The following is a 10,653-nucleotide window of genomic DNA, read 5'->3' as shown; positions in this document are numbered from 1 at the left end:
CACAGCTCGTGGGTTTGAGCCCCACGTGGGGCTCTGTGCTGACAGCTCGGAGCCTGGAGCCTGCTTCGGATTCTGTGTCTCCCTCTCTCTCTGCCCTTCACTTGCACTCTCTTTCTCTCAAAAATAAACATTAAACAAATGAAAAGTCCTCCTTCACTGCAGAACGGTCCCACATAGTGACTCCAACCCCCTCCGGCGCCAGTGGGGGTGCAGAGGGGGACCCACATCACTGACACCCAATCCTGCCCCTCATGATTCCCAAGGTTTCAGCCTGGGCTCCGTCCCTTCCAGCTGTGTCACCTTGCCGGACTCGTTTCTTCATCTCAGAGCAGGGGACGATGACACACTTGAATCCTGAGAATTAGCAACGGGCTGTCTGGCACCAAAGGCACTCAGGAAGTGGTTGCCAACGATGCTGCCCTAGGAAGTGCCAACCCCCAACTGCTCCCAATATCTGCACCTGGAGACTTACACCCCGCATGTATTTGTAACCTCCCCTAATTTTTTCAGAGTTCTTCTCTCCTATCGGAAAGTAAGGTTTATGGGCTGGAGCTTCTATCCGTCTCCCCTAAAGCTGTTCCTAAGGGTGGGCTGTGGACAGCAGCCTCCAACAGAGGCTGTGCCCCACCCGGCCCCTCCCTTTCACCGGGAGCTAGGAGTCCACAGGCTCCCACGCTTCTGCTGTGCGATCCCAGACCGGTTTCTGAACCTCCTGGAGTCTGGCTCCTTACCTGCAAGGACACGTGCTGATGGTCCCTGCTTCGAGGGGCTGAGCAGAGGAGGAAACAAGCAGGGGCAAAGTGCTGAGGCCTGTCCTAGGCAAGTCACCGGCTTTCAGAAATTATTGACCATAGTGGCCATCCCCAGTCTAAAGCCCTGGACTCTGTCCGCGTCTTGGCGCCCTCCCCTTTAACTGTGGAGCTGGGTTCCCTCTCACTGACTCCCTCCTCCAACCAGAGCAGCTCACACGGACTTGGGTGCAAATTCCCACTCTAGGAATGCAGCCTCCCGCCCCGACCGCTCGGTCCCTGCCAGGTCCAGGCTGGTGGCAAATCTCGGAAGGGCTGCAGCAGAATTTGGGCAGGGACACTGCTTCTGTTCCAGGTCGGCCTCTGCCGATGCCCGGGAAGCTGGAGCGCTTCTCCTGCCGTGGTGGCATTTCCCCACAACTCAAAAATTCGGTCTCTGGACGGCGAAACAGAAGCTTCGACTCCAGGCTCTATGTACTTCTTCAAGAACTGCTGCTTTCATTTTTCAGTCACTTTGGCCACACACACATTACATACCAGCATTTAATTTTCAGAAAAATGTGTAAACAGGAAAGTAGCACAAAAATGCAGTGTTGCCCGTGGAAGGCTGGTGCTGGCCACTGACAAGCTGAAGCCAGAAGAGGCTGTGGATCTGGGGGCTGAGTATTCTTCAAAGGACGAAGCGAGTAGGCCCGGGGGAGGGGGAGGGGGGGGGCGCGGAGGACCAGGAGAGCTGCTCATCCAAGGGCCCTGAGGCAGGACTCTTTAGAACTGGTGCCACACCCCGGACACCAGCCCAGCGTGAGGGGGGAGACAATGAACTCCAGCTGCTTTGGCCACAGCATCAGTCAGGGGAGGGCGAACCTGGGAAGGCGCATTCGTACGTGGAGTGACTAGACAGCATCCCAGGGCTCATTCCTAGGACTGCCCTGGCCTGGAGTCCTGGCTTCCACCAGTGTGTTCCTGCTGCCAAACCGAGGGGGCCGGTGCCTTCTGGCCCCGTGATAGGACACTCTGGGCCACTAGTTCGGCTAGAAAAACCCCTCAGCCCCATCCACCTCCTCTGATCGGTGGGCTTCTCCCTTTCCTCCTAGCAAAAGTCTTCAGGGTCTTCATTTCCTCCTGCGGCTGGTGCTTTTCAGTTCTTCCAATTCCTTCTCCATCAAGTGGGACTCGGCGGTGGTTTCAGAGAGCTGAAAGTGAGGCAGCGGACCGTTAACCAAGAAGGACCTTCCGGGACTGCTGCAGGTTTGCGAGGGCAGCTCTGCGCGGTGGGGAGAGCATCCCTACCCTCACACGCCACTGACGGCCCCCACGAGGGGAACCCCTTTGTACCCGGGCAGAATGCAACCCCCTGACAACCCAGGGCCTCCGGTACTTAATCACAGTCCACCCTCTCCACATTTTGGTCACCTAGGATTGCACCAAGTTCACTGCCTTGAAGACGGCAGGCCTCAGGGGATGAAAAAGGCACATAATGGACCATTCTAAGGCTAAAGAAATAAGAGTCTGAGTAGCTTCTGAGCTGTAGCTCCCATAATGGTGATCAGGGGGGAAAAAAATACCCGAAAAAGAATGCCACTTTTCTTACTAGGGTCTTTCAGGGGGCTTGAGAAAGCCCCTGAGTAGAAGGTGGAAGACATTCAAGACAGGGACAGAAACTTTGCTGTCCAGAGTGGAGGTCGGCTTGCCCTGAAATAAGAGCTGCCCTGCCGAGCAATAGGCTATTGCAGGTGCTTGTGTGATTAACTCAGCATGAGGCAGATCCTATCACTGTGCCTATCTGACAACGAAACTAAGTCTCTTCACACAGGGCAGTTAAACAACACGCTGACGTCACATGGCCGGCGGTGGAGCCGAACAAGGAGCCAGGCAGGTTGGCTCCAGAACGAACGCACGCTCTTAACCGTGACAGCAGAGGCGCGCCTGCCTCCCGGCCAACGTTCACAACTTTCACCGGCACCCCTGGTCCCAACAGCCCGCGGGGTTTTTAGCAGCCACGGGAAACCGACACTAGCACAGAGCGGGCCCCTCGGCAGGTCTGACACTCACTAATGCCCGCTGGATACGGGACACCTTCGGGCCACGAGCAGACGGCCCTTCTTCCTGGAATGCCCTCTTCCCACCCTCCCATCCTCCCTTGGTCCTTCTGCATTCAATTCAAACATCCCTTTTTCTGTGACACCCGCCTGACTGGACAGAATTACTTTCGCTTGTGCTGGCGCCAGGCCCTACGCACGCTCCAATTGTTACTCTTGCCCCCAGGCACTGTCATTTTGTTCCTTGTCCATCTCCCTGCGAGACAGTGAGGCCCTGAGAGTAGGGACTCTCTCATTCATATCTCTGGATTCAGGGGCGCCTGGGTGGCGCCGTCGGTTAAGCGTCCGACTTCGGCTCAGGTCAGGATCTCACGGTCCGTGAGTTCGAGCCCCGCGGCGGGCTCCGTGCTGACGGCTCGGAGCCTGGAGCCTGTTTCGGATTCTGTGTCTCCCTCTCTCTCGGACCCTCCCCGGTTTATGCTCTGTCTCAAAAATAAATAAACGTGGAAAAAACAAATTTGTATCTTTGGATTCGAAGCAACTTACCTGGGCAAACTGGCATTCCAAAGGAATCAGCTGGATGGAATGACTCTCCGTGGAGCCTCCCCAAAAGGAAAGCCTAGGCGCCCCTCCCCATCACCCTCCTCACCATGTCCAGCAGGATGTCCACCTTCAGCCGCAAGAGGTTGTTCTCTTCCTCCAACTGCTGGTTCCGCCTGCGTAGGCGCTGAGCCTCCCTCCGGTCCACACCTCCGCTAATCCCCATCTCTGGGGAAGGACAGAACGAGCAGTTAGTTACGTGGGGGCTTCCTTCCCACAATCTTGCTGGACAGAATGGCAGGAAATCAGCCCACCTGCTATCCACTGGCCATTTTCAAACTTCAGGCTTTGCCCTGCCAGGTTCATAGTGGGGGTTCCATAGTCAAGGCCCAGCTCCACCTCCCGGGTTGACCGGTCCAGCTGTGGACGAGACACTGCATGGAGGCTTCAGGAAGCACACGGGGGACCCCAGTCCCAGTGACTCTCCTGCTAACTGTATTTGTATCCCAGCAGCTAACTTCCTTTTTCTAATCCTTACCTTGCACACTTCGTAACTTTTTGTTAAAAGTCAGAAAATCCGATAAGGCACAAAACAACAAAAACTTTTATTTATTTTAATAAATTAAAAAAAAATTTTTTTTGAGAGAAGAGAATGTAAGCGGGGAAGGGACAGAGAGAGGGGGACAGAGGATTCAAAGTGGGCTCCGCGCTGACAGGCTGACAGCGGCGAGTCCAATGTGGGGCTCGAACTCACAAACCATGAGATCATGACCTGAACTAAAGTCGGACGCTCACTTGACTGAGCCCCCTAGGAGCCCCTACTTTTTTTTTAATGTTTACTTATTGTTTTTGAGAGAGACAGAGAGAGAGAGAGAGAGAGAGAGAGAGCGCAGAGATCCGAAGCAGGCTCCTCACTGACAGCACAGAGCCCGACGCGGGGCTCAAACTCACAAACCCATTGAGATCATGACCTAAGCTGAAGCTGGCCGCTTGACCGACCGAGCCATCCAGGCGCCCCACAACAAAACCTTTTAAACTCTAAGAGGGAAGAAACGTCCCACCTTATTGTAAGATACAGGTTTTCCAGAAAAACTACATATATCGAAATTTGAATTATTTGACGTCTACTTGGCACTTAACGGTTTTAAGAAATCCTACCATACATTTTTAATAAAGTAGAAAATCCTTTTTAAAGGTTAATAAGCCCCGAGGTGATCGCTTGCTCACCATGGGGCGCTACAGGTCACAAAAAAGGCATGAAATGCTAACACTCAATCAGTAGTCAGTCATAGGTGGTCTGTAACATGGTTTTCAAAGTTTCTACGACTCACTCAGCAGCCACACCATGCCAGGACTAGGCCGAGGGATTCCAAGGTGAATGTGACCAGCCCCGCCCTTGAGGAGCTGCTGTCGAGAGCTTCCACACAGCCTTGAATGACACTAACGGTGGTAGAACATCATCCTTTGAGAATGAGTATGATTCTTAGACACAACTAAAATGGATTCTTGGCTAAGTCCTGGGAATAAACCGAAGGTGAGCTGGCTAGTGTCATTTGGAGCCCGAATCACGATGAGACTGACTGTCTTACTAGGTTCTTGAACACGCTCTGACAATGATTTCCAAACAGGACTTAAAAATGTTCTTGTTCTTGGTTTTTCTTCTTGTTTTTTTTTTTTCAACTTTTTTTTTTTTTTTTTTTTTTTTTTTTACTTTTGGGACAGAGAGAGACAGAGCATGAATGGGGGAGGGGCAGAGAAAGAAGGAGACACAGAATTGGAAACAGGCTCCAGGCTCTGAGCCATCAGCCCAGAGCCTGACGCGGGGCTCGAACTCACGGACCGCGAGATCGTGACCTGGCTGAAGTCGGACGCTTAACCGACTGCGCCACCCAGGCGCCCCTCTTCTTGTTTTTTAATTCTTTTTAATGTTTATTTATTTCTGAGAGAAACAGAGCACAAGGGGAGGAGGGGCAGAGAGAGAGGGAGACACTAAATCCTAAGCAGGCTCCAGGCTCCGAGCTGTCAGCACAGAGCCCGATGCAGGACTCGAACTCACAAACCACGAGATCATGACCTGAGCGGAAGTTGGACGCTTAACCTAAGACTGAGCCACCCAGGCACCCCATTTTTGGTTTTGTTTTAAAGTTTATTTATTTGGGGGCACCTGGGTGGCTCAGTCAGTTAAGCGTCCAACTTCGGCTCAGGTCATGATCTCACGGTTCATGAGTTTGAGCCCCGCTGTGCTGACAGCTCAGAGCCTGGAGCCTGCTTCGGATTCTGTGTCCCCTTCGCTTTCTGCCCCTCCTCTGCTTGTGCTCTCTCTCTGAAAAATAAACAAACATTAGGGGTGCCTGGGTGGCTCAGTCGGTTAAACATCTGACTTCAGCTCAGGTCATGATCTCACAGTCCGTGAGTTCGAGCCCTGCGTCGGGCTCCGGGCTGACAGCTCGGAGTCTGGAGCCTGCTTCAGATTCTGTGTTTCCCTCTCTCTGGCCCTCCCCCTTTCATGCTCTGTCTCTCCCTGTCTCAAAAATAAACATTAAAAAAAAAAAGAAGAAAATATTAAAGATTTAAAAAATTAAAAATAAAATAAAAATAAACAAACATTAAAAAATTTTTTTTAAGTTTATGTATTTGGGATGCCTGGGTGGCTCAGTTGGTTGAACATTTGACTCTTGATTTTGGCTGGGGTCATGATCCCAGGGCTGTGGGACTGAGCCCCCCATTGGGCTCCACAGAGCATGGAGTCTGCTTGGGATTCTCTCTCCTCTCTCCCTCTGCCCCTCTCCCCTGCTTGCATTCTCTCTTTCTAAAATTAAAAAACCACCAAAAAAAAAAAAGTTTATTTATTTAAGTAATCTCTACATCCAACATGGGGCTCAAACTCACAACCCTGAGATCAAGAGTCATATGCTCTTCCGACTGAGCCAGCCAGGAGCCCCAAGAGTTAAAAAGGTTTTTAGCAATAGCAATAATATGAATTAGAAGGATGTCTTCCTTACAAGGGTGCCTCTGGAGGACGACACTTTCCATCAGGGACCAGGCTTGATGTTTCAGCCACACTGCACACCGGGATGGGCCCAGTAGTGATACTCACATTATGCAGATTGGAGAGAGAAGCAGATTTCCGAGGGGGCGTCTTCTTGGGACTGAACGTATTTCCAAAGAGAGGCATCTTTGGCCGGATGAAGGAAAGGCCAATGCTCCCTTCTCCTAAGGTCAGGAAAAGTCACGGGTACAAACAGATGAGTCGACCTTACGCCACTGTGGAGCCCGATGCGGGGCTCCATCCCGCAACTCTGGGATCATGACCTGAACCCGAATCAAGAGTCAGACACTCAACCCACTGAGCCACACAGGCACCCACACTTTTCATTTTCTCTAGGTGGAGACACAAGATGCTACAATTTTTTCAGTTAGGCAAAACCTAGGAAATTTTTATTTTCTTTTTTTAGAGTTCATTTATTTATTCTTTGAGAGAGACAGAGAGAGAACGCATGCACAAGCAAGGTAGGGACAGAGAGAGGAAGAGAGAATCTCAAGCAGGCCCCATGCTCAGCACAGAGCCCAACATGGGGCTCAGTCTCACAACTGTGAGCTCATGACCTGGGCTGAAATCAAGAGTCGGGTGCTTAACCCACTGAGCCACCCAGGCGCTTCAACCTAGCAAAATTTTGAATGTGTATACTTTTTGGCCAGCAAATTTACTTCTAAAAGTTTGTCCTCCACAAAGAATTGGACAGGTACAGATAAATGTTCCCCACTGTTGGGGCGCCTGTGTGGCTCAGTCAGCTAAGCATCTGACTCTTGATTTCAGCTCAGGTCATGGTCTCATGGTTCTCTGGCAGCCCAGAGCCTGCTTGGAATTCTCTCTCCCTCCCTGCCCCTCTCCCACACACTCTCTCTCTCTCCAAATAAATTTAAAAACTTAAAAAAAAAAAAATTCCCTACTGTTGGTAACAGTGAAAAAACAGAAACAATCCAAAATGTCTACCAATGGTTGGTACAGCCAAATACACTGTTGTGTTCTTACAATGGAATGCTACAGGGCAAGTAAAAACAACAAGGCAGCTGTATATGGACTGACCTGGAAGAACCCAACATACTCTAACATTAAGAAAGCCAGCTGCAGGGGCACCTGGGTGGCTCAGTAGGTTGAGCATCCGACTTTGGCTCAGGTCATGGTCTCATGGTTTGTGGGTTCGAGCCCCACCTCAGACTCTCTGCTGTCAGCAGGGAGCCCACTTCGCATCCTCTATCCACCCCCCTCCATCCCTCCCCTGCTTGCACTCTGTCTCTCTCTCAAAAATAAACATTAAAAAAAAAGAAAAGCAAGCTATAGAACAATGTGTATACTATAATGTTATAAGAGAAGACAGAAATAAAAAAAAAAGGCAAGAATGTAGGTGTGCACATTAAAAAATAGAAGAAAATCGGGGCATCTGGGTGGCTCACTTGGTTAAGGATCCAACTCTTGATTTCAGCTCAGGTCATGATGTCAGGGTCATGGGATTGAGCCCCATGTCTGGCTGTGTGCTGGGTGTGGAGCCTGCTTAAGAGTCTCTCTCTTTCTGTGTCTCTCCCCCTCTCTCTCCCTGCTTATGCCCTTTCTCTCTCTCTCTTAAATAAATTAAACAAAACAAAATAAAATCTGGAAAGATACACCAAACTGTTCAATATGCTTAATGTGGGAAGGGGAATGGGATGGCTGGCTTAAGTGACATTGTCATTTTATAGGTAAAAAATGGTCAAGTGGTGGCAATTCCATGTTATAATATCAAATTAGATTAAAGGAATATATTTCTGGATTTAATAAATTACTACAATGGTAATATATTCATGTGTTAATTATGGAAAAAAAAAAAACAAAAGAACAAAAAACAGCTAAAAGGCAGCACCTGCCCTTCCAAGCATCTGGAGACATCTGAAGAAGGAAAAATGCTTAGCCAAGTTGTTCTTGCAAAGCCTCCAGTCATGCCTGAGTGTATCACTTGGACGCAACTTGGAGTTCCAGGTCTGGCTCTGCCCCTCAATTGCCTGCTAAACCCTAGCCAAGTTACTTTATTTCTCCGGGTTTTACCAGGAGCAATTCCCTCACAACCTCATCCATTCTCATAACCCTTAAGCAGAGAACGATCATCAATATATTACAGATGAGGAAAAGGAAGGGTCTGGTGGAGCTGCCTTTTAAGTCAGTACCAATAATCCACGAACAACTTTGGCCGAGTCCCTAGGATCCTGGAACATTAGTGTGGCCCCAGAGGTTCCAGCTGACCCCCGTGGCCCAAGGCAGCTGTCTCTCTAGTGAAACTCCCTGGGGAGAGAGGGCTCAGCTCTAAGGAAGTGAAGGAAGAGCATCTGGGTTCCAGTCATGGCTCTGCCACTCAGCCCCAGTGAACTTATCTTCTCTGCACCACCCCCCCCCCCACTTCTTTATTTGTAATCAGAGATAACAACAGTTACCCACTTACAGGTTGTTATAGTGTGTTGGTGTTTATAAAAAGCTGTAAGCATTTGATATTCACAGCAACCCTGAGAAATAGATGAAGTGAAGTATGTCCCAGTCTACAGATCAGAAAACGGAGGCTTAGAGAAGTAAAGTAACTCGCTCCCAATCACGCGGTGGGAAGGTGGTGGCATTGGGTTTCAAATAAGGTCTACTCCTTTGCGCTGATGACAATAATCACTTCATCACTGTGCAATGCTTTACAGTTTGCAATGGACCACAACATACACTATCCTATTTTGACCTAACAAGAAGGTGAGGGGGCAGTTTTTGACTTTCATTGGATTCTCGAAGAGATATGCGTCCCTCAAAGATTTCAGAGCCGCGCCGCGCAGATACTCTGCCACCCGGGGCTGCTGGACTCAACTAGCCGTAGAGAACAAACGTTCACACGCACGCCTTCATCTAACCCTCTTCACAGCCAGCCGGTTGACGGGGAGGAACTACCACCCCGGTTTCTCACCGAGGAAACCCGCTCCGAGAAGTGCGGAGACCGGCCTGGGATGAACCCAGCCTCCGCCCCCTGTGCCGCGCCCTCGGGCCGCTCCAGCGGCGGGGAAGCCCCGGGTCCCCTGGAGCACGCCCGGGCGTCCCATCCCTCCTCGGGCCCTGGAGCGACGCCAGGCTCAGAACAGTCGCGCCCCAGGAGCCAGGGACAAAACGCAGCCAGATACCTGCCGGAAACCGCCTGCAGAGGCTCGCGTCACCCACCGCGACCACGGCTCCCGGGATGCTCCGCCCCCCACCCGCGCGCGCACGCGCAGCCCCGCCCCGGCCTCTACCACCGAGAGATATGGGGGTGCCCGGCGCGGCGGGGTGTCCAACGGGAGCCTCCGCGAAACATCAGAAACACTTGAGGACTGCCCTCGATACATTGAAGACAATCCACGGGGGGGAATGTCTCCTGGAGTCATTTCCATTCCCCGTGCGATAGGCTGGGACGAGGAACTACACTCTCCCTCCCCACAAGCCCATTGGTCTGGTCTCCCCGACCACCCGGGACCATCACTGTGGTAACGGCGTCTCGCGGGCGCCGCGGTGGCTCACTACGGTTCCATTGTTGTGGGAAGGGTGGCAGTGGTGACTGCGCCTGGCGTTGCCTGGGGAACGCCAGGACTCACAGTAGCAAAATGGGCCTCTCCCCGACGCCCCTCCTCCTCCTCTTCCTCCCCGAGCACAAAGCAAAGGGCACCCCTTCCTGGTGGATGTCGGGTGTCCCATCCAGAACTTTGCGGGGTCCCCTGAGGGACCCGTGGCGGAACCGGCCCCAAGTTCGTCGGATTTCGCCTATGTCTTCAGGTAAGACGCACAGAAGAAGGACGATGATCCGCCCTGCCCCCTTCCGCAGACTGCAGTTTCCTGACTCTCATCAGCTTTTACAAGCAGGGGAAACTGAGGCCAGGGACCGCTTCAAGGTGGCACAGCGAGCAAGGGCAGAGAACTACTCGAGAATCAACTCCAGATCCCCTGAAGTCCTAACAGTGAACTATTGGTTCCATTTGAAAAATAAAGAAACTCAGAACCATTCGAGGGATGTTTATTGGGTGCCTAGCGAGTGCACCCAGGCCATCCATCCAATGAGGGGCAGAACCCATGGGTCTCTGGCTCCAAGTGCAATTTTCTTCCAACTATACCTCAGTGTATTAAAAAGGGGAGAGTTCCATGTCCTAGAACCAAGACCTGCACAGTCTAATCCTGCACTACCCAATGGAAACATGATGTGGGCCACGTATGTAATTGAGAATTTTCTAGTAGCCATATTTTAAAGATTTTTTAAAACCAGGTTATATGGATTCGAACATTTTATTTAACTCGTATG

General features: G+C 51.2%; 2 protein-coding genes across 12 annotated transcripts in view; one reads left to right on the top strand and one right to left on the bottom strand.

Moving 5' to 3' along the window:
* Window positions 1-1,278: 1,278 nt before the first annotated feature.
* CBY1 (chibby family member 1, beta catenin antagonist) lies at window positions 1,279-9,576 on the bottom strand. 3 transcript variants are annotated; one of them, XM_047867121.1, is made up of 5 exons: window positions 9,509-9,576; window positions 6,426-6,541; window positions 3,643-3,748; window positions 3,438-3,556; window positions 1,279-1,942 (listed from the first exon to the last, which is right to left on the bottom strand). In XM_047867121.1, the coding sequence occupies exons 2-5, from the start codon at window positions 6,501-6,503 to the stop codon at window positions 1,862-1,864; spliced, it is 384 nt and encodes a 127-aa protein (XP_047723077.1). In that variant the 5' UTR covers window positions 6,504-6,541; window positions 9,509-9,576; the 3' UTR covers window positions 1,279-1,861. The 3 variants fall into 3 exon arrangements, with proteins under 3 accessions (XP_047723077.1, XP_047723078.1, XP_047723076.1); XM_047867122.1 differs by having other exon boundaries at window positions 9,513-9,549; XM_047867120.1 differs by lacking the exon at window positions 9,509-9,576 and adding an exon at window positions 9,298-9,494.
* Window positions 9,577-9,666: 90 nt separating this feature from the next.
* Window positions 9,667-10,653, top strand: part of FAM227A (family with sequence similarity 227 member A) — a 75,019-nt gene continuing 74,032 nt past the window's right edge. For all 9 annotated transcript variants that reach the window (XR_007154034.1, XR_007154035.1, XM_047867119.1 and 6 more), the window contains exon 1: window positions 9,667-10,133. The gene's annotated coding sequence lies outside the window, so the exon portion shown is untranslated. The remainder of the gene's footprint in view (window positions 10,134-10,653) is intronic.

Source organism: Prionailurus viverrinus, chromosome B4, assembly GCF_022837055.1.
Source record: "Prionailurus viverrinus isolate Anna chromosome B4, UM_Priviv_1.0, whole genome shotgun sequence".
Lineage (NCBI taxonomy): Eukaryota > Metazoa > Chordata > Mammalia > Carnivora > Felidae > Prionailurus > Prionailurus viverrinus.
Note: the sequence above shows the minus strand (reverse complement) of the source record. Positions and strands in the feature narration are given on the sequence as shown.

Coding starts and splice junctions, on each gene's coding strand:
- CBY1 (XM_047867120.1), bottom strand. CDS start 9,430: ATGGGACGCCCGGGCGTGCTCCAGGGGACCCGGGGCTTCCCCGCCGCT. Junction 3,749..6,425: donor CTCTCTCCAATCTGCATAAT/GTGAGTATCACT, acceptor TCTCGTCCACAG/CTGGACCGGTCAACCCGGGA. Junction 3,557..3,642: donor AAATGGCCAGTGGATAGCAG/GTGGGCTGATTT, acceptor GTCCTTCCCCAG/AGATGGGGATTAGCGGAGGT.